The sequence below is a fragment of the Dipodomys ordii genome, unplaced genomic scaffold, assembly GCF_000151885.1.
Source record: "Dipodomys ordii isolate 6190 unplaced genomic scaffold, Dord_2.0 Scaffold94, whole genome shotgun sequence".
Taxonomy (NCBI): domain Eukaryota; kingdom Metazoa; phylum Chordata; class Mammalia; order Rodentia; family Heteromyidae; genus Dipodomys; species Dipodomys ordii.
In genome coordinates this window covers 1,080,803-1,103,204 of record NW_012267310.1, presented here as the reverse complement: position 1 = coordinate 1,103,204, position 22,402 = coordinate 1,080,803, and the positions used below count along the sequence as shown (strand labels likewise).

The 22,402-nt window shown below is 38.2% G+C and overlaps 2 protein-coding genes across 2 annotated transcripts in view; both read left to right on the top strand.

The window, feature by feature from the left end:
* Window positions 1–21,520, top strand: part of Rps6ka3 (ribosomal protein S6 kinase, 90kDa, polypeptide 3) — a 98,708-nt gene extending 77,188 nt beyond the window's left edge. The window contains exons 12-20 of the mRNA XM_013026459.1: window positions 985–1,109; window positions 1,912–2,037; window positions 2,853–2,942; window positions 4,749–4,907; window positions 8,205–8,366; window positions 10,333–10,409; window positions 11,076–11,193; window positions 15,420–15,560; window positions 16,321–21,520. Of these exons, the coding sequence (XP_012881913.1) occupies window positions 985–1,109; window positions 1,912–2,037; window positions 2,853–2,942; window positions 4,749–4,907; window positions 8,205–8,366; window positions 10,333–10,409; window positions 11,076–11,193; window positions 15,420–15,560; window positions 16,321–16,443 (1,121 nt within the window). The 3' untranslated portion in view covers window positions 16,444–21,520. The remainder of the gene's footprint in view (window positions 1–984; window positions 1,110–1,911; window positions 2,038–2,852; window positions 2,943–4,748; window positions 4,908–8,204; window positions 8,367–10,332; window positions 10,410–11,075; window positions 11,194–15,419; window positions 15,561–16,320) is intronic.
* Window positions 16,562–22,402, top strand: part of Eif1ax (eukaryotic translation initiation factor 1A, X-linked) — a 28,190-nt gene continuing 22,349 nt past the window's right edge. The window contains exon 1 of the mRNA XM_013026458.1: window positions 16,562–16,616. Coding sequence (XP_012881912.1) covers window positions 16,562–16,616 — 55 coding nt within the window. The remainder of the gene's footprint in view (window positions 16,617–22,402) is intronic.

Genomic DNA, 22,402 nt, shown 5'->3' with positions numbered 1-22,402 from the left:
CAAAAAAAAAAAAAAAAGAATCTCGGACTTTCCTGCCTGGGCTGGCTTTGAACCATGATCCTCAGATCTCAGCTTCCTGAGTAGCTAGGATTACAGGCATGAGCCACCAGCGTCCTGCTTCAGTTTTTATTTTATAGTTTCATATATCAAAAGTATCCCTGTGAAGAGGACTTAACGGGTCAAAAGATTTTTTTTAATTTTTAAATATAATTTATTATTATTATTAAGGTGTTATACAGAAGGGTTACCATTTCATGAGCAATGTCATCTCTTCCTTCATTTTTCATCAGTTTCCCCCTCCCATCCCTGCCCACAAATTACATAGTTCATTTTACACATAGTATAGACTGAATAGTATGAATGCATTTGTTCACCGTTCCTCCCTCCCTTTCTGTGCCTGCCTTTTGCATCCTCTAAAAAGAAAAAAAAAAAAAACAAACACTAACAACAAAAAAAATTCTTACATTAATGTTCTTCATAAAATTCTGAAAGATGAAAAAGTCCATTTGAAGATTATGGACTGACATATGTTCACCCAGCAATCTATACATAAATTGCTCAATAATTCTATACAAGAATCTTTACATGTAGCATTGATAAGTTACCATATAGGGCTGCACTGTCCAGTATGGTAGCCAGTAGCTACATGTAGCTAATCAAATTTAACTTCATTAAAATTTACTTTCTAAACCACACTAGGTACATTTCAAATGCTAAGTAGCTATATGTGACTACTAGCTACCATATTGAACATCATAGGTAAGAAAATTTCCATCACTTCAGGAAGATCAATAGATGGTGCTAAAATAACTTTTCTACATTGAGAAGGTGATGATAGCAAAAGGCGATCAGTACAGATATGAAGTAATACCTCAGTGAGGTATCCTGTAAGAGGATATATGTGTAAGTAAGAGATGTATAGTGGCCCGAAAAGACCTCCAGAATAAATAAGACCTCCAAAATAAATAATTTCATTCTTTGCAGATTCACCAGGCATTCCACCTAGTGCTAATGCACATCAGCTTTTCCGAGGGTTTAGTTTTGTTGCTATTACCTCAGATGATGAAAGCCAAGCTATGCAGACAGTTGGTGTACATTCAATTGTTCAGGTGAGTGGATGTCTTGATAATTTTACATTTGAAATGTCGTAGATATATTTTACTCTATGAATAATAAGATTAGATTTTATATGCTGGCTTTCAGTGAGCAGCTTGACATACATTTTATATCACTGTGAGCATTACTCTTAGAAATCCCTTTCAGGGGGCTGGGAAGGTGGCTTCAGTGGTAGAGTACTTGCCTTGCATGCATGAGGCCCTGGGTTCAGTTACTCAGCACACAAGCCTTTTTATGAAAACAGTAATTTGCTATTCTTCATCTATCATATGTAATTAGTTCCTAATGCATAAATAGCTTCTTTAATAGAATTTGCATAAAGCAATAACTTGAAGGTAAAGAAAGTGGTGTGTGGCTACTAAAAGACCAAAATGACAACTAGTATCACTTGCAAATCTTTTTCTTCTACAACACAGGTTTCAATCTTCTCTTCATTTGCAATGATGCTTCAGATAACCTATAGCTGATTTAGGGAGCCAAAAGCGTTAAATCACAAACAAGAATGCAGGCCCCTTATCAAGTATCTCTGGTTTCTCTTTTGTACATATTCTTTCTCGCCGTTAACATAAACTGTTTATTTCTTGCTATAAATATACACTTGTAGAAGAATAAGTGCTATAAAGAAGCAGTTTTTGTTTTTATTTTATACTATTGTACTTATAATTTATTTTGTTTAGATTACTCTAGTCTATTTATGTTTAATATCATCAGTGCATGCTGAGTAATGTTCCCCTATTATGAAATACACTAAAGGCATTACAGTACTCTTTCATCAATTTATAATTTTATTTGTAGCAGTTGCACAGGAACAGTATTCAGTTTACTGATGGATATGAAGTAAAAGAAGATATTGGAGTTGGCTCATACTCTGTTTGCAAGAGATGTATACATAAAGCTACAAACATGGAGTTTGCAGTGAAGGTAAATATTTTTAGATTTAAAATCCAGTCCTAGCAGTTTTATTCATGCATATCAGTACCAATTAAAAATTATACTCTTCTAAGAAAGAAGCATGGGCAATGGTACATGACTATAATTCCAGCTACTCCGGAGGCTAAAGCAAGCCTCCTAACAAGTTAGAAGACAGCCTGGAGCTATTTCAAAAAACTACAATCTTCTCTTTGACAAAATTTGTGTGTGTGTCTGCACATGCACACACCTGACAATCCTAGGGCTTAAACTCAGGACCCTAGATACTGTCCTTTAGCTTTTTCACCCAAGGCTGGTTAGCACTCTACCACTTGAGCTAATACATCTACTTCCAGCTTTTTACTAGTTAGAGATAAAAGTCTCATAGCCTTTTCTCCCTAGGCTGGCTTTGAACCTCAGTCCTCAAATCTCAGTCTCCTGAGTAGCTAAGATTACAGACATAAGCATCTGACTCCATTAATGTACGTTTAAGTAAAGTTAATTCAATAAACAAATGTCAGTGGTACTATAGATACTTAAGGTGTTCACATATGGGAGAAAAGATATGATAACTCTATTTTCATTATGTTTTCTAGAGCACTTGAAATTTTAATTAAGTACTAAACATGCACAAATATATATTGAAGAGACATGCTGGTAATGTGATTCATGGATTAGAATAATTAAACAGACTGACCAAGTAGTTGAATAAACCTGGCTGATAAGTGGCTTATATGTAGAATATTTACAGAAGATGATACCTGTGTTATGTGTCTAAAAATTTAAAGTTTGTTCATGAGATGTTATGATAAATATTTGCCTTTTAGATTATTGATAAAAGCAAGAGAGATCCAACAGAAGAAATTGAAATCCTTCTTCGTTATGGACAGCATCCAAACATTATTACTCTAAAGGATGTAAGTAGACTTTTAACAAAGATTTTTTTGAAGATATTTTCAAATATCAAGGTAGACAAAGATCTCAGTATAGAAGTTAACAAAGTAGATTTGAGAACAACATACATGACATAAATTTCTTTTATAATACATTTATATAGTTAGCTTTCTATTTTTACATTAATAAGTTTTTCATGTAAGCCAATATGTTAAAAAGTAAAAATGAATAGAAGATATTTTAATGTTAATTTAGTATCTCACTTGAACATATGCACAAATGACTAATATTAATATTCATTAATATTCAGGATTGATTAGTCTTTCTATAGGCTCCCCAAACTATCTTCCACAAAGAATGCGCTAATGCTCCTAGCCCATGTTGCTTTTCTGCCTAAGGTTCATTCTCCCCAGCCCTCCAAGTGCCTGCCTCCTAGTATGGTATTTTTCATGCGTTCCACTCATGGTATAGAATATTGAGCACACTTCTTATGCACTCTGTAGGAGCATTCAGTCTTCTTTTGCTACTGATGATTACACAGGCATTAAGGACATGTCTGGGTATTGTCTAAACTCTTATACTTTCCTCAGATTATTTTTTCACTGCTTGTTAGATGAATAATTTTAGCCACAATAAAATGTGAAGCTATTTAACTTAAGTGATTTTTAATTAGCATAATGCCCAAGAACTCATCCAAAAAATTCAAAAGGAAATCTAGAAAATATTTTGTTCTAGCCTAGTCTTGGAAGCTTTCTAAGCTGTCACTATTTTTTTTTACATCTTTGTTCCTTCCTTCATTTCCAATTCCACAGTCACTAAGATTTTTCTCACACTCGTGTTATAACATCTCCAGTACTGTTTTGCTCTTATTTATATGTTTGTTTCTCTATACTAAACAATTTTGAAAGTACATACTTCATTTTTCTCCATATTTAGTGCCTCTGGCACCTGTATAGTACCTTGAACCTCTTGTGGAACTAAATAAAGGTTTCTAGTAACTATGGTGAGAGGAAAATAAAAATGTCTGGTGGCTGGGAAGATGGCTCCATGGTAGAGTGTTTGCTTGGAATGCATGAAGCCCTGGGGTTTTTTGGTTTTGGTTTTTCTTTTTGTCAGTCATAGGGCCTGAACTCTGGGCCTGGGTGCTGTCCCTTCAGCTCAAGACTAGTGCTGTAGCTATAGCACCACTTCCAGCTTTTTCTACTTATGTGGTGCTGAGGAATCAAACCCAGGACCTCATGCATGCAAGGCAAACACTCTACCAGTGAGCCACCTTCCTACCCCTGAAGTCCTGGGTTTGATTACTCAGTACCACATAAACAGAAAAGGCCAGAATTGGTGCTATGGCTTAAAGTAGAAAAGTACTATCCTTAAGTGAAAGAGCTCAGGGACAGTGCTCAGGCCCTGAGTCCAAGCCCCATGACCAGCCCCTCAAAAAAAGGGTCTGATATTTCAATTCAAAATTTCCTCAAGTCAAAATCCAAAATTCTAGTGAGTTTTCTGTAATTTTTCTTCTCTTTTTTGTGCCTATCCTGGGGCTTGAACTCAGGGCCTGAATGCTGTCTCTGTGCTTTTGTGCTCAAGGCTAACACTCTATCACTTTGAGTCACAGCTCTATTTCCAGCTTTTTTTGATGGTTAATTGAAGATAAGAGTCTCCTGGACTGTCACTAAGTTTTGTTTCCAAGTTTCATATTCTCTATTGGCTGTGACAAGGAAAAGTTTTTGAATATATGATACCTCAATTCTCCTTAGTGTGTTAAACTTTACTTGAGAGCACTAATAAAGCCTCAAATCATTGTTTTTATGTTTTGATATTGAATTTTATAGGTATATGATGATGGGAAATATGTGTATGTAGTAACAGAACTTATGAAAGGAGGTGAATTGCTGGACAAAATTCTTAGACAGAAATTTTTCTCTGAACGAGAGGCCAGTGCTGTCCTGTTTACTATAACCAAAACTGTTGAATATCTTCATGCACAAGGGGTAAGTCTTTATACCATATTTGCACTCTCCTATATGTACACACATCTTTCTTAATACTTGGAATAAATTGCAAATGTGTAAGTTACTATCTATATATAATAAACAATACTGTCAGACTCCTTTTCTTACTGGTCTTCCTATACATAAACTTTTCCCGTTAAAGTTTAAATGCTACTTTGAAATTATGGCTTATTTATATTAAATTCGTATGCTTTCCAAGAAAAAGTAGGTGAGATCTTCTGAGTTGAAAAACATAGCTAAGGGGCTGGGAAGGTGGCTCAGTGGTAGAGCGCTTACCTTGAATGCATGAGGCCCTGGGTTCGATTCCTCAGCACCACATAAGCAAAAAGAAAAAAAAAGGATTTACTTGAGTCTAGGATAGATATGGCTTTCTTTTTTTAGTTTTATGGGATAGGACATAGACAGAAGGGCAAAATTATGGGAACATACCTGTGACTTCAGACTGGATAAAACTTATCCATCCTCTGTGTGTGTGTGTGTTGTTTAGGTTGTGGGGCTTGAACTTGGGGCCTAGGTGCTGTCCCTGGGCTAGTACTCTACCACTTTAAGACACAGTTCCATTTCCAGTTTTCTGGTGGTTAATTGGCAATAAGAGTCTCATGGGTTGGGGCGGGGGAGGGAAGAGGATGGGATAGGAAGGGGAAACAAAGGAGGAGTCTACAATGCTTGATAAGAAATGTACTCATTATCCTGCCCATGTAATTGTAACCCCTCTGTACAGTATGTTCACAATAATAAAAAAATTATCACTTAAAAAAAAAGAAAAACATAGCTAAGCCACTCTATATCATTGGAAATGAGGCCTACTTCAAGTTAGAAGCAGAGCCAGGGGGGCTGGGAAGGTGGCTCAGTGGTAGAGCGCTTACCTTGCATGCAAGAGGCCCTGGGTTCGATTCCTCAGCACCACATAAGCAAAAAGAAAAAAGCCGGAAGTGGCGCTGTGGCTCAAGTGGTAGAATGCTAGCCTTGAGCTGATGAGCTGAGGGACAGCGCCCAGGCCCAGAGTTCAGGCCCCATGACCAGACCCCCCCCCAAAAAAAAAAAACAGAAGCAGAGCCAGGTCTACCCAGTTTGTAGCCAAGCAAGTAGTCAGCTGGCTTGTGGTTGGTGGATTCTTTCATTTCTTCTGGATTACAGATCTTTAGTAAATGTCAAAAATTATTTTAAAAGTATGGAAGTCTATGGAGAATACCAGAGGAGTGAAAAGAAAAAGAAAGCTAAGATAAATGTTGCTTTGACTTTTTTACGTTTAAATTATATTTTTACAGTTTTAATTGAAAATACAAATGGTATATACTTACAGTATATAACATGATACAAAAGATTATCGTTTTTTTGAGACAGTCTCATTACACACACACACGCACACATGCACGCGCACACACACGCACACGCACACCCCTCCCAGGCTGGCCAGCCTTGGACTCAAAACCTTTTGTCTTCATTTTTCATGTGTTAGGATTACAGGCCTGTGCTACCACACCCAGCTCAAAAATTAGTTTTTAAGAAGTTCATTTTCGGGCTGGGAAGGAGGCTCAGTGGTAGAGCGCTTGCCTTGCATGCATGAGGCCCTGGGTTCGATTCTTCAGCACCACATAAGAAAAAAGAAAAAAGCTGGAAGTGGCACTGTGACTCAAGTAGAAGAGCGCTAGCCTTGAGCTGAAGTGCTGAGAGACAGCCCCCAGGCCCAGAGTTTAAACACCAGGACCTATACAGTAGGCTGTAGATGGGAGAAATTTGATCTAAAAACCTCCCCAAGCAAAAAAATGCCAGGCCTCTGCCTGAAAAATAACTAAAGCAAAAAAGGGCTTGGCATGGCTCAAATAATAATGCCTACCTACTAAGCACAGGCCCTGAGTTCAAACCCCAGTATCACAAAAACTACCATCTAGCCAGGCACTGGTGGCTCATGCCTATAATCCTAGCTACTCAGGAGGCTGAGATCTGAGGATCATGGTTCAAAGCCAGCCCACACAGGAAAGGTCCTGAGATACTTACCTCCAGTTAACCATCAGAAAAGTGGAAGTGGAACTGTGGTTCAAATAGTAGAGTACCAGCCTTGAGCACAAATGCTCAAGAACACTGCCCAGGCCCTGAGTTCAAGCCCTACAACTGACAAAAAAAGTACAGTATATTTATCATGATTGTAATGTGTTGTGCACATTATTCCTTCTGTTTAGAACAATCTTCTTCCATCCACTGTTTCCATGGCTTATTCCGTTTTTGAAGTCGTAGGTGCCATTCTCAAAAATCCTCCCTTCCCTGGGGGCTGGGAAGGTGGCTCAGTGGTAGAGCGCTTGCCTTGCACGCCTGAGGCCCTGGGTTTGATTCTTCAGCACCACATAAGCAAAAAGAAAAAAGCCGGAAGTGGCGCTATGGCTCAAGTGGTAGAGCACTAGCCTTGAGCTGAAGAGCTGAGGGACAGCGCCCAGGCCCAGAGTTCAGGCCCCACGACCAGACCCAAAAAAAAAAAATCCTCCCTTCCCATGCTTTCTAAAGCAACTTCCCAACTGGGCACAGTGCCTCACATCTGTAATCCTAGCTACTTGTGAGACAGATTGGGAGGACTCTGGTTTGAGGCCAGCCCAGAAAAAAGTTTGAAAGCCATCCCTCTTCTATCTCAACCAACAAAAAAATTGTGTGTGGTGATTTACAGCTTTTCATCCCAGCTATACGGAAGTAAAATAAGAGGTCCATGCCAATGCAACAAAAAGTGAGACCCTATTCAAAAAGCAGTACAGGCTGGCATCATAGCCCAAGTGGTAGAATGACTGGCAAACACAGATCCTGAGTTCAAACCCCAGTATCACAAAAATAAATAAATGTAATAACCTTACCCCTATGACCCATCTGCTGTGATATCTGTTCTCTGCCTTTTCTGCTACCATGAAAGTTCCTAGTATGAAATGGCTAGGATCTCACAGATTCTTTCTACCACATTGACTATGCTTCCTTATAGCATACCAAGGAGCATGATAGACAATAAATACTGTGAAATGAGTGAATAATTGAACATAGATATTATTATTTGCATTTACCTTAGCCCAATTTCCCAATTGGATAGGAGGAGTAGGTAAGTACACTTCCTTCTTTCTCTTTCTCCTTGACCTTTCTAGATCTATGTTAGAGAGAAGCTTGTATTTTTGTACCAATATTTTACAGTGTTACAGTAATCTAAAGGTCGGCATTAATCATCTTGTTAAACACTTGTGAAAAAAGAATTTTCAGTAAGTAAATGAATTGTTAATGTGACTCTTTAATTTGTATTTCAATTAGGTGGTTCACAGAGATTTGAAACCTAGCAACATTCTTTATGTCGATGAATCTGGTAATCCAGAGTCTATTCGAATTTGTGACTTTGGGTTTGCAAAACAGCTGAGAGCAGAAAATGGTCTTCTCATGACTCCTTGTTACACTGCAAATTTTGTTGCACCAGAGGTAATTGTGAGGCAGTTTGCCTGCAGTATTTTCATGTATCTAAGATCCTGTTTGCTGGGTTTAATATAGACTAGTTAGTAATTGTTTATTTGAAGTGGTACTGAGCAAATAATTAAGATAAAATGTCAACCCCTGTTTCCCTATTTAATGCTTCAATGACAGCTGATTGCCTACTTTAAAAAGTCTAAAATTTGGCTGGGAAGGTGGCTCAGTGGTAGAGCGCTTGCCTTGCATGCATGAGGCCCTGGGTTCGATTCCTCAGCACCACATAAGCAGAAAAAAAAGCCGGAAGTGGCGCTGTGGCTCAAGTGGTAGAGTGCTAGCCTTGAGCTGAAGAGCTGAGGGACAGCGCCCAGGTCCAGAGTTGAGGCCCCACGACCGGACCCCAAAAAAAAAAAACTTGAAAAAGGCTAAAGTTCCTTGATAAGACATTATAAAAGTACTTTAATCTCGCTAGTATAGCCTACTTTAAGGTCTGACCATTCTTAACTCCTTGCCTATCTCTTAAACTGCTCTGCCAACTTGTTTCTACACTCTGCCCTTCCCCACCTCTTTCCCTTCCAAGTTTTACTAGCATGTTGAACTGAAATCCATATGTACAACTCCATAAAGATAATTTAAAATTAAAAAGTTCTTATTTGTTCAAAATAAACTGCCTAACCCTGTAGCTTTTCCTCTCTACCCATACCAAAATTAATTTAGATCCAGGTGTTGGTGGCTCATGCCTGTAATCCTAGCTACTCAGGAGGCTGAGATCTGAGGATCATGGTTCAAAGCCAGTCCGGGCAAGAAAGTCTGTGAGACTCTTACCACCAGTTAACCACCAGAAAACCAAAGTGGGGCTGTGGCTCAAAGTGGTAGAGTTCTAGCCTTAGGCAAAAGAGCCCAGGGACAGAGCCCAGACCCTGAATTTAAGCCCTGCATCTGACAAAAACATAACAATACTAATCATTTAGGGTAGGACTCAAGTGGCTCGTGTCTCTAATCCTAGCTACAGGAGGCTGAGATCTGGGGACCATAGTTCAAAGCCAGCCTGCAAAGAATGTCAAAGATTTTATTTATCTCCAAGTAGTCAACAAAAAAGCAGGACTGGGGATATGACTCAAGTGGCAAAGCACCAAACATGAACTATAAAAGCCAAGCGCCGAGTTCAAGCCACTGTACCAGCATATGCATAAAAAGAATAAATTGAGAGAAATCAAAATTTACTCTCTAAATTAAAAAAAACATTAAATTGAGGCTAGAGGATCTAACTTAATGGTGGAGAACCTGCCTAGTTTGCCAGAGACCCTGAGTAGGATCTCCAGTTCTGCAAAAGGAAAAGAGAAAGAATAGATTACTTCCTCTTTATACCTATATTATTTCATATATGATTTTGATTTGATACTTAACATGTTGAATTGTTCATTGTTTATATGATATCCTCTGCTAGATTCTAATTTCTTAAGGAAATTGGTTTTTCGAAGAACCATAATCAGGCTGGGAATGTGGCTTAATGTAGAACCTTGCCTAGCATGCATGAAGCCCTGGGTTCAATTCCTCAGTGCCACATAAACAGGAAAAGCCAGAAGTGGCGCTGTGGCTCAAATGGTAGAGTTCTTGCCTTGAGCACAAAGAGGTTCAGAGACAGTGCCCAGGCAATGAGTTCAAGTCTAGGACCAGCAAAAAAAAAAAATCACACTTCAATAGCCCATACAATATTTATTAAAATAAGAAACTTACCTTTAGTTTATTCTATATTCTTCTGTGTATTAAGTTAAAACCAAATCTTCATTCATATAACCAAAACAAATTTCTATATATGAATTGTCATTAGTAGCATGTCCTAAGATAGGATTGATAAATTGTCTCATTTTAATCATGTTCTGGTGAAGTTTTTCTTATATACATCTATGAAAAATATAAGTTCACAGCTTATACATACAGAAGATAGTAGTATGGTAATAATGCTCCTTCAATTTCCTAGGTTTTAAAACGACAAGGCTATGATGCTGCTTGTGATATATGGAGTCTTGGTGTCCTCCTGTATACAATGCTCACCGGGTAAGTATGTGTTATATATTGGAAGCATTTATTTCATCAACATTTTGGCTAAATTATGTAGGGATTTTTTAATCCCGATATTATAATATCTCTTTTCATATTTTCTCATGCTATGTAGTACATGCAATATTGTAATGTAAGAGCATCATATTCATAGCTATATCTCAAGGTCTAAAAACTTTTTTGTTAATTTTGTTACTTAATTTAAGAATAACTTAGCTGGGTGTCAGTGGCTCACGCCTGTAATCCTAGCTACTCAGGAGGCTGAGATCTGAGGATCATGGTTCAAAGCCAGCCCACAGTCCGTGAGACTCTTATCTCCAGAAAACTGGAAGTGGTGCTATGGCTCAAGTGGAAAAGTACTAGCCTTGAGCTGAAGAGCTGAAGGACAGCGCCCAGGCCCAGAGTTCAAGCCCCACGACTGGGGGGGGGGTGGTAAAGAATAACTTTTTTGTTCTTGTGCCCAAGCACTATTTTTAGTACTTTTTTTCTGTAATGTGTTAACAATAAATTACAATGTTTTGTAACTTATACTGTGGCTTATAGGGCTTTGATTTTTATTGATATTGTATTAGCTGAATTACAGTACTTTTGGAAACTTCAACTAATTGTACAGATTACTAGCTAACAACATTTTGTTCATGTTTTAATTTTATTGTAATTCAGTTACACTCCCTTTGCAAATGGTCCTGATGATACACCAGAGGAAATACTGGCACGGATAGGGAGTGGGAAATTCTCACTCAGTGGCGGTTACTGGAATTCAGTTTCAGATACAGCAAAAGTAAGTGTGGCTTCCTGTTATAAGCTTATTTTATTTTTAGTACTGGTGATTGAATCCAGAGCCTTGCATGCCAAGCCTGCAGTCTACTACTCACTGAGCTACACCCAGCCCTATTACAAGCTTTCTTTTCAATTTTGTTTCCTTGCAGTGCTGGGGATAGAACCAAGGACCTTGTGAATGCTAGACAAGTGCTGTACCACTGAACTACATCCCTAGGTCCTATGACAACATTCTAAGACTAATTTGTCATAATCCATGATAAGCAGATACACCATCAGCAAATTTAGCTTATAAAGAAGTATGTTAAAATTATGTTACCAAGTAACTTGAACTCCAAAATGGACTATTTCCTTTGTTTCTTTTCCAGAAGATACTGGTTTGCCCTTAAAGTTATTTCTTATGAGCATGATGATGCATAAAGTCATTTGAAAAGTCCTAGATCTACTATCCCCAGAATAGCACTGATCTGCTTTACACCACTGCTCTATTTGTACTTTATTCATAGAAAATTCTTTTAAAAAACGAATGAACTTTTCTTCTTTAAAACAAGAAAAACATGGGGCTGGGAAGGTGGATCAGTGGTAGAGCGCTTGCCTTGCATGCATGAGGCCCTGGGTTCGATTCCTCAGCACCACATAAGCAGAAAAAAAAGCCGGAAATGGCACTGTGGCTCAAGTGGTAGAGTGCTAGCCTTGAGCTGAAGAGCTGAGAGACAATGCCCAGGCCCAGAGTTCAGGCTCCATGACCGGACCAAAAATAAATAAATAAATAAAAATAAAATAAAACAAGAAAAACATAGAGGAGATAAAGAAACATTGATCAACAGTCTCGTTGATTTTTCTTGGAGATTCAAATTATATAAGTTAGCAGCACATCCAAAACCTATATAGGAGTCAGTGCTAATGGCTCAGGCCTGTAATCCTAGGTACTCAGGAGGCTGAGATGTTAGGATGACAGTTCAAAGCCAGCCCAGGTAATGAACTTCATGAGATTTGTATCTCCAATTAACTAACAAAAAGCTGTAAGTAGAGCTGTGGTTAAAGTGATAGAGCGCTTGCCAGGCACCAGTGGTTCATGCCTATAATCCTAGCTACTCAGGAGGCTGAGATCTGAGGATCAATGTTCAAAGCCAGGCCTGGCAGGAAAGTCCATGAGACTTTTATCTCCAGTAAACCACCAGAAATTGGAAGTGGCTCTGTGGCTCAAATAATAGAGAGCTTCCCTTGAGCTAAAGAACTGAGGGACAGTGCCCAGGCCCAGAGTTCAAGCCCCATGACCAACAAAAACAGATGTTAGACTAAAGTATAACTGAATGGTATAGCATATATTTATTTAGCTAGCATGCATGAGACCCTGAATTCAATCCTGGCACAAAATAAAATGAAATAAAGTGAAATACTAGTCTTCACCTTTTTCTAGCAATAAAATTCTGGTACCTATTTCCTTTCTGATTCCCTTAATCGAGCACTTATATATACTTAATAAAGGAAAGCCCTGAAAATAAAAGTTGTGACCAAGGTAGAATTCCTGATCAGATTATGCTTTTATCTTGAGAGATAGCCAAAAAATGCAGAGTACAGTGCCAGGTGTGTACCTTTTGTGCTAAAGAAGATCAGATGAGGCTCCATTTGAAGGATTTTAGGGAAAGCTTTCCAGAAGCAACAAAAGACTTTGCCAGGTCAATGGGAAAGCTAAAGATTGTAGTTGATCCGGTGCAGATAGGGAATAATGGTAACATAAGAATAGCAGAGGGTTGGGCTGGGAAGATGGCTCAGTGGTAGAGTGCTTGCCTTGCATGCATGAGACCCTGGGTTCGATTCCTCAGCACCACATAAGCAGGAAAAAAAGCCGGAAGTGGCGCTGTGGCTCAAGAGGTAGAGTGCTAGCCTTGAGCTGAAGAGCTGAGGTACAGTGCCCAGGCCCAGAGTTCAGGCCCCACGACTGGACCCAAAAAAAAAAAAAAAAGAATAGCAGAGGGGAAAGAGTACAAAATGAAGCTTATTATGGAAAGTTTGTGTCTTATGTCCATAATTGTGAACTTACTCTAAGTATCATGTAAATTTTAAAAAAATACATTAAGCAGTACAGTGGTCAGATTTTCCTTTTTTGTACTCCATGAGCAATTTTTTTTCAGTTTAAACAAAGGGCCCTCACTAGCTAGGCAGTCACTGGAACTATGTCCTTTATCCTTTTTGCTTTAGTTATTTATGAATGAAGTCTTACATTTTTTTTACCTAGCACTGGCCTCAGACTATAACCCTCCTTCTTATGCCTCCAGCCACATCGGGCATTACAGGTACACACTACTTGTTTTGTTTTCCTCTGGCAGTTTTGCAATTTTATTTATTTTAAGCAATTTGGCTTACTTTCAGAATTTGATAGAGAAGATCCTTAATTTTTTTCACTTGTTTCTTTTTTCACCCTTTTCATGTTTTCAGTTCGTTTTTTTTGTTGTTGTTGTTGTTGTTTTTCCGGTCGTAGGGCCTGAACTCTGGGCCTGGGCGCTGTTCCTCAGCTCTTCAGCTCAAGGCTAGCACTCTACCACTTGAGCCACAGCACCACTTCTGGCTTTTTTTCTTTTTGTTTATGTGGTGCTGAGGAATCGAACCCAGGGCTTCATGCATGCAAGGCAAGCGCTCTACCACTGAGCCACCTTCCCAGCCCTCAGTTGTTATTTTTGAGACAGAATCTCAATATGTTGCCTAGGTGAATCACTGGAACTCTTGGGTTCAAATGATTCTCCTGCCTCAGCCTCCTAAGTAGCTAGACCACAGTGCCAGCTATAATATTAGTTACTTGGGAGGCTGAGAAAAGAAGTCTCATAGCTCTAAGCCAACCTGGACATAAAAGTCCTCAAGACTCCATTTCAATGGAAGAAACTATTCATAATGGCACACACCTGTCATTCTATTTACAACAGAAAGCCTAAAATAAGTGGGTCTCAGTCCAGGCACATACGTAGGCAGAAAGCAAGACTCTATCTCAAAAATACCCAGCACAACAAAAGGCTAAAAATATAGCTCAGTGGTAGAGCACTTCCCCAGCAAGTTCAAGGCCCTAAAGTCAAACCCCAGTACTGCCCCAGACCAAAAACAAAACAAAAACTTACTGCTCTGTAATTATTTGTTTCTCCCTCACTGAAGGAAAGCTTCATAAAGCAAGAGTTCTTCTCTAAGCTTTATAGATCACAATTAACATTATCACTTTGAAATGTCTAAAACTGTATAACTATGGTGTGAATTTATATTCTGCAAAGTAAGAAGGTATTCAGATAGCTAGGCACTAATAATGGTATTATGTCTAGAAGAACAGGATTGTGGATGTTCTTCATCTTTGTTCATTGTCTATGTTTTTGGATTTACTTTTAATGCCATTAGTTGCTTTTGAAGTAGAAAAAAATGTAAAAGTACAATCTTTTGGGGGCACTTAAAGCCCTCTTAATAAATTCCTTTAGTGGATATTTATATTCTGTTTTTCAGTATTACTCGTAGTACAATAAAAGTCTCAAGTATTTGAGTATTCAGGCCTCCAAATTTATAGGAAATTCCATAAAATCTGAGATGAATCAAGAGCTAGAGTACTTAAAGATAGATAAAATGTAGTCATTTAAGTGCTTCATAAGCCTATATATGGGTCCAATAATGAAACCCATTAAAATTGTTTTTAAATGTGGAAAGAGGCTAAGAAAGAGTAATAGGAGGGTCGATTTTGATGAAACTACATTGTATGCATGTTTGAAAATGCCACAATGAAACTCTTTGTACAATTAATAAACACTAATAAAAAAAGAGAAATATGATAAGGTAACCCTTTGTCATTGAGGGAGGAATATTTTCCCTAAATTATTACATTTATCAAACCAAAGGGGGGAAAATATTATAAAAGCTAAAGAAGAGCCAAGCACTGGTGGCTCACAACTATAATCCTAACTACTCAGGAGGCTGAGATCTGAGGATGATGGTTCAAAGCCAGCCTAGTCAGGAAAGTTTGTGAGACCCTTAATTGTAATTAACTACCAAACAGCCAGAAGTGGAACTGTGGACCTAATGATAGAGCACTAGCCTTGAGGAAAAGAGACTCAAGAACAGTGCCCAGCCCCTGAGTTCAAGCCACAGAAGCTGTATGTGCGCACTTGCACACACGCACAAGCTAAAGAACAGTGCTTACCAGCATCAAGTAGAAATTAAAACAAAGATTAAGCTTGTTTTATTCCCTTTACCTGACAGGACCTAGTGTCAAAGATGCTTCATGTAGACCCTCATCAAAGACTGACTGCTGCTCTTGTGCTCAGACATCCTTGGATTGTCCACTGGGACCAACTACCACAATACCAATTAAACAGACAGGATGCTCCACATCTAGTAAAGGTGAGCACTTCACAGTCACTGTTTTCCACATGTCCTCTAGTATAGACAGGGCCAGCTGAGACTCAGAAGCCTTTCCCTTTTCATCCTGAATCCACTTCAAGTATGAACTTCTCTTACATAGATAACTTACAATAGAAAAGGTCAAAGCATGCCAAAAGATCGGTAATGGAATTAATTTAGGGTAACTTTTAAATTTTTGTCAGTCTCCATAAGTAGATATTCATTGTCAGTGAGGACAGTCGAGCTTATTGATTTTCTAACTGAAAGAGCTTACCCTGCAACACCTCTCATATTAAAACATTGGAAGGGCTGGGAAGGTGGCTTAGTGGTAGAGTGCTTGCCTTGCATGCATGCGGCCCTGGGTTTGATTCCTCAGGACCACATAAACAGAAAAAGCCGGAAGTGGCACTGTGGCTCAAGTGGTAGAACGCTAGCCTTGAGCTGAAGAGCTGAGAGACAGTGCCCAGGCCCAGAGTTTAGGCTTCAAGACTGACCAAAAAAAAAAAAATTGCCAAGACAAGTTAAAGATCCCCAAGGAAAGTGAGGACCACTTATTTTGAGCCCATCCCTGTCCTCTCATGCACAATTTCACCCTCCCACATTGACCTGTGTTTTAGTGAAATCTGAGCTTAACCAATGTGGCCATTTTCATTATGAGACTAATAACCTCTAGATATATTTGCACATGAAAAATTGTCTGAATACACCTTGATTTCCCGTTTGCAAACATGTCATTTTACCTTTCTTTCCTTTTTGTCAGGGTGCCATGGCAGCTACATATTCTGCTTTAAACCGTAATCAGTCACCAGTTTTGGAACCAGTAGGCCGCTCTACTCTTGCTCAGCGGAGAGGTATTAAAAAAATCACCTCAACAGCCCTGTGAAGTGACCTCAGTGAGATATTTGGTACCATGATGTAAGCTGATAGCACAAGTTCTGGCGACAGGTAGCACATATCTGAGAGACACCTGCAAGCACACACTGTCCCAGCTGGTACCCATAATGCTGCTGCTCCTGCTGCTGCTCCTGCTTTCGTCTCTTCTCGCTTTAAATGATTGTTAGCAAGTTAGATTTTCCTGGAGCTTCGGATGAAATGAATATGGAAACATGATGGAGGTATAATCACTGAATCAACTAGAAAAATAATGAACATATGAATACCACCTAAAATACACTGAATAAAGTACTCTACACCATATAGCATTATTTTTATAGGAAATATTTCATGTCCCTTAAATATTCTTTGTTAGTTATAGGGATGGACAGTTTATGTTAAGCACTTAGCTTAAACAGTCCATTTATATTAGCACTGTATCCCTTGTGCCATCCAACATTTTGTATGTTTTTGTAAACAGTTCATATACAGTACATTTCTGTACTGCTTTCTTTAATGTATACATGCCTTGTTTAACTTGGAATCTATTATTAATCAATGACTATTAAATCTGGTTAACTAGTTCACTTGGATTAACAGTATTGTTGGACAGCCCTAAACATGGCCAGATTGTGGAACAGCTGTTGAATGTAATATTTCAAAATGTATATATCTTTCCCTGTGTCTGTTTCACTGGTTTGTTCATTTGTTTGTTTCTTAAAATCAGGTGTTCTGTCAGACTAACTTAGAGAGCTATTATGGTATAGAAAGTTGTCATATGTGTGTGGCATGAAATCAAGAATACACCTGTGAAGTGATTCCATATACTTTGCAACTCCTTCTGGTCCTTTTTTCCTTAATTAGGGAAATACCCTTGCACTTTTAATTTTACATAGTATCCATACTTAATATTCAGCTTTTCCTTTGGGATTTCACCAATATACATCAAAGACCTTTAAAAATCATCGTCAAGAGATTGGTGAAGGGAAATTTACAACTACTAATTGAATTCCTATTGAAAATTTTATGTTTAAATAGATATTCTATATTAAACACTAATTTGAATGTAATAAAGGCCACAGGCCTCTATATGAAGTTGGATTTAAATTTTCTTATAGTAGGGAATAAAACATTCTTGATAAAACAGTTATCTCTTCTAACCTGAAATTATAGCCAAGGTAGGCCAAGTGAATGTTCCATATTTACTGTTTTCTGAATCCCTCCTGATTTAGAGCCATATATTTCCCTTGATTGCAGAGATGATCATTTTTCATAATTGCCCCTGGATCTGTTGCAGCATTCATTATTTACATACAATTTGTTATTTTCCACAATTTTATATTATTTGAACAAATAAATTTCTGTACCCATTAGTACCCCTAAATTTGCCAGGCTATTTAGCACATATCAACATATAATGTGAAAAACATATGGGCGAAGAGTGTCCAAATAGATATGTACTCAGGTATTACACATCAGAAATCTTCTCCTGCCAGAAGCTTTAAACCTTCCCCTAAGCATACCAAACCAAATGTTATGGAAGCCACTGTGTCATTCCTTAATTTCTCCTTTATGCTATTAAAGAGAAAATCCATGATATTCCTTTGCCCAAGTAACACAAAATGGTTATTGCATAGAAATCAAATGTAATTCTATGTCAAATACAGTAAAAGTGAATAGGAGAAAGGACATCCGAAGATCTAGCAAAAAGTTTTTAAAGTGCTTGATTACATGAATGCTAACTAGTAAAAGCTGTTTTCCATTGCCAGAAAAGAGAGCATTTTGTCTTTTCCTCCTCTGTGTTTCAAACCATAGTAATCCCAAATTCTTGTCACTTTTTAAACGTTAATATAACTCTGAGCAGAAAATAGATATATTTTGAGACTTTGCCAGGTATGCTATTCCATAATTGCTTAGCTGTATTGTCCACCAGTCTTTTAGAACTATAAGTAAACACTTAACTTCCTGTAAATTTCCCCAAATTTCCCATATTGTATGTAAAGAAGCTGAGACTGAAATTGAATCCCCAACTTCTTCCCATTAAGTTCCTTTTTCCTCATTACACCATTGCTGCCTTTCCTTCATATCACCACCTGACTGTAGCTCAATTCAAAAAACCTTAGATTTCTTGGGGCAGTTCTCTACTGTCTTATGATGCCAAGTTTATTTCTTTTCAGAATAATTGCCTTCTTTGTCTAGTCAAGCTGCCGTTTTTAATGGAGAAAAGCAAGTTGTATTCACAAAACTGAAGGCCTTCTGCCTAAAAAGCAGCTTGTGAACATAAATGATTCTAGCAGCAGTTTTGGTGTTTACCTTTGGGAAGTCATGACCAGCAATGTGCCCTGAGTATAGTGTGTGTGTTGGATTACCCACTCCATCAATTACCCAGATTGCAATTCTTGCAGGCCTCTATACTTGTGGTATTGAAGCGCCTGAAGTCTTTTGCTCTTCACCAGTTGCTGTCAGTTTCTGGGACTTCTCCCAGGAGTTGTCAGTCCAGTCTTAAAGATACTTCACTGTGAAAGAAGGAACTAAACCATCAGGACTCTTTTACACTCTTTACTCTTAGTTTATAATACAGTTTAATACTCAAAATGATAGGATTGTATTTGACATTGCTGAATGCATGACCATGTGTTTTGTATCTTTCTTTTCGAGTGATGATACTAAGGTAAGTTTTTTTCTATCCTTTTTTATTTTCACTTTTTGTGAATTCTTTCAGCTCCTTCTGGTTTATAAAGATACTAAGTTCATTAGACCCTTGACTTTAACAGATTTGTGGCATGGATGTGTTTATTCACAAGCAAACTCTGCAGTATAAAGATATAATCCTTTTGCAAGGCCTGAAGTTGAGATGCCATGAGGATGGAGTGTGGGAAGAGTCACTTGTGCATGTTTGGAGGGCAAATAGAGATTGTGCATGTCAGTTTCCATATAATGTGCAGCACACTCCAAAGAACAACTTCAGATCAACCACTTCTCATCTTTAAAAGTGAATTGTTGGGGACAGAGAACATCAAGGAAAATGGGCATATAGCTAGCTGTGCCTTGTACTGTATAGGAGACCTTTGAACAGAGGGTGGTGAATGCAAAGGCTTCAAGAGAAGGCAGAACATTGGGTAGGAAAGGAAGTAGGGTAGGCCTTGCCTGGGATAAAAAATTGGCAGAACAGCATTCAAGATTTGGAAGCTTTGGTGTAGATGTGCCTACTTAATATGGAAAGCCAACAACACGTATCCTAACATGTTTTAATAGCCTCTACTCCTTGCCCTTTATAATTGACCTACAATTTTTCGACTTGCTTTACTATATTCTACAAGTCAATTATATCTTATGGTAGTGTTGCCCATGTGAGACTTAGAAAGGTATTAGATAGCTCAGGAATATAAAGGGTCAGAAAAGATCTTTGTCTATGATTCACAAATATAGATTCCTTGGCTGAATCTTGGTGCTTAAGCCAGGAGGTTCCAGTCTAGTCCCAGAGATCTGTCCCTCTGTAAGGTCTGATGCCCTGGGACTAAACTGGATATATGCTTTCAGCCTTATTTAATTCACAGAGAAGTTGACTTAATTTTTTTTATTTCAACAATGAAAACAGTCCTCTCTTCAGCGCCAGGTTGCTTACATTTTGCCAGTCTCCCCAAGTGGCCATTGGTGGAGACCAATTAATGAAGGAATGAATTCACTTTCTTGAGACTGTGGTATTCTACAAAGCCACACTTAACCACTTTTTCCAGTGAAGAATCTACACAATGATAATACCCAGATACGGATGGCCAAGAAGAGTTTGTATCTACAGTGTGCTTTGTGTATTTTTGACACTGCTGTATTGTGTGTTCAAGTGACTTGTAACTGGTTCCAATGTGACTGAATTGTTCTCAAGTAATGCTAGTAACTAAGTCAATTGGGGGGGGGTATTTTTTTAAGTCTGATATTATTATCGGTCTCAAATTTACCACTTTGATTCCAGTCTTGTAACTGTTTATAATGGGGCATACCAAGGGTTGGGATGAGAGCTTACTTCCTACCTCTTAAGGCACTTTCCTCATTGTTTTGCCATATAACATTGAACTGCATGATAAGCTGTTTAAATGTCCATGACTTATCCCAGAGCAACTAGCAAAGTATATGACATTTTGAATAGAGATTAGTGGAAAGGAAAATTTAGAGATTTAAGTCCACAGGTGCAAGCCTCGAGAAATTGTCTTTAGAGCACATGCCGTTTGAGTACAGTATATGTAATGTATATGAAGAGAGCCACTACAATAGTCCTCTCTAAGTAGATTAGTTCAATATCTAATAGAAATGAACATCTTTACTCCTATTATTGCTTTAGAACTGAATGAACTGTATACTGGGTTTTTCCACAAGTATTTAAAATAAAACTTAAATACAAGGCAAGGGCATAAGGATAAGAGAGTTTGGTTTGTGTTCCTGTAAGTGTAGTTTACCATCTAAAGCTTTGTGTTTTTTTTAACTTAAAAGGCTTCAGTGTATTGCCATTTATTAGCATCCTTAATAATCATGGGTGATGACTTGTAACTCTTAAAATTATATACACGTATTAGTTTATCTTAATTCTTGCCCTAAATAAAAGGGAAGATATACACCTAAGGGATGTAATTATTTTGCATTTTTGGCCATGGGTGGGAATGGGGTGGGTGTCTACTTAAGCAGTTTTTAAAAAAATCACAAATATTTTTCTACTATTATATATGATCTTACTTTATACTAGTGTCTCTCTAGTAAGGCATGCCAGAAGCCCAAGGTACCATATCTCAAGTTCTGTATTGTACCTTCTGTTGGTGGTTAAATCGCATCAGATGCTTGGCACTGCCGCCGTAATTATGAAATGCTTGTAAAGGATCAAATATCACTGAATACTTTCAATTGTTTCACTTAAGAGTCTAATCTGGGAAGTTTTCAAATCATACTATTAATGTGTAATGTAAGCTCTTTTAGATGTATCCATGAATAATCCTGGAACAATATTGCTTGTATCCCTGTCATAGAACAGGTTTTGTAATCTTTAAAAGAAATGAAAATTTATATAATAAAATTTCAAATAAATGCATGTATGTCCCTTTTATCAGCTTGTCTTGGTTATATAATTAAACCCTTATAATATCAAATTATTATATCCAAAGTACATTTGTGAAATTGTCTTGATAGGACTTTTTTTTTTGGTGGGTCATGGGGCTTAACTTGGCCTGGGTGCTGTCCCTGTGCTCTTCACCTCAAGGTGAGCACTCTACCACTTGAGCCACAGCGCCACTTCCATTTTTCTAGTGGTTTATTGGAGATAAGAATCTCATGGACTTTCCTGCCTGGTCTGGCTTTGAACCGAGATCCTCAGATCTCAGCCTTCTGAGTAGCTAGGATTACAGGCGTGAGCCACCGGCACCCAGCTGTCTTGATAGAACTTTAAGATAGGAATATTTCTGAGTTAAATACAAAATAGGCTGGAGGTTGAGTGACTGCCTAGCAACTACAGGCCCAGCATTCAAATCCTACTACCACCAAAAAAATTAAAAAGTTGAGCTGGGTGCTGGTGGCTCACACCTGTAATCATAGCTACTCAGGAGACTGAGATCTGAGGATGTCAAAGCCTACCCAGGTAGGAAAGACCATGAGACTCATTATCTCCAATGAACCACCAGAAAACCAGAAGTAGTGCTCTGGGTCCACATGGTAAAAGCACTAGTCTTGACCAAAAGTGCTCAGGAACTGAGTTCAAGTCCCATAACCAACAAAAAGTACAAAATAATTTTGCTATGCATTATCTTAAATAAAGGACTTATCAAATCAGACTCATGCATGTCATACACTTTATTCAGTATCAAACCTTAATGATTCAACGAATAAGAATGATCACCAGGGGCTGGGAAGGTGGCTCAGTGGTAGAGTGCTTGCCTTGCATGCATGAGGCCCTGGGTTCAATTCCTCAGCACCACATAAGCAGAAAAAAA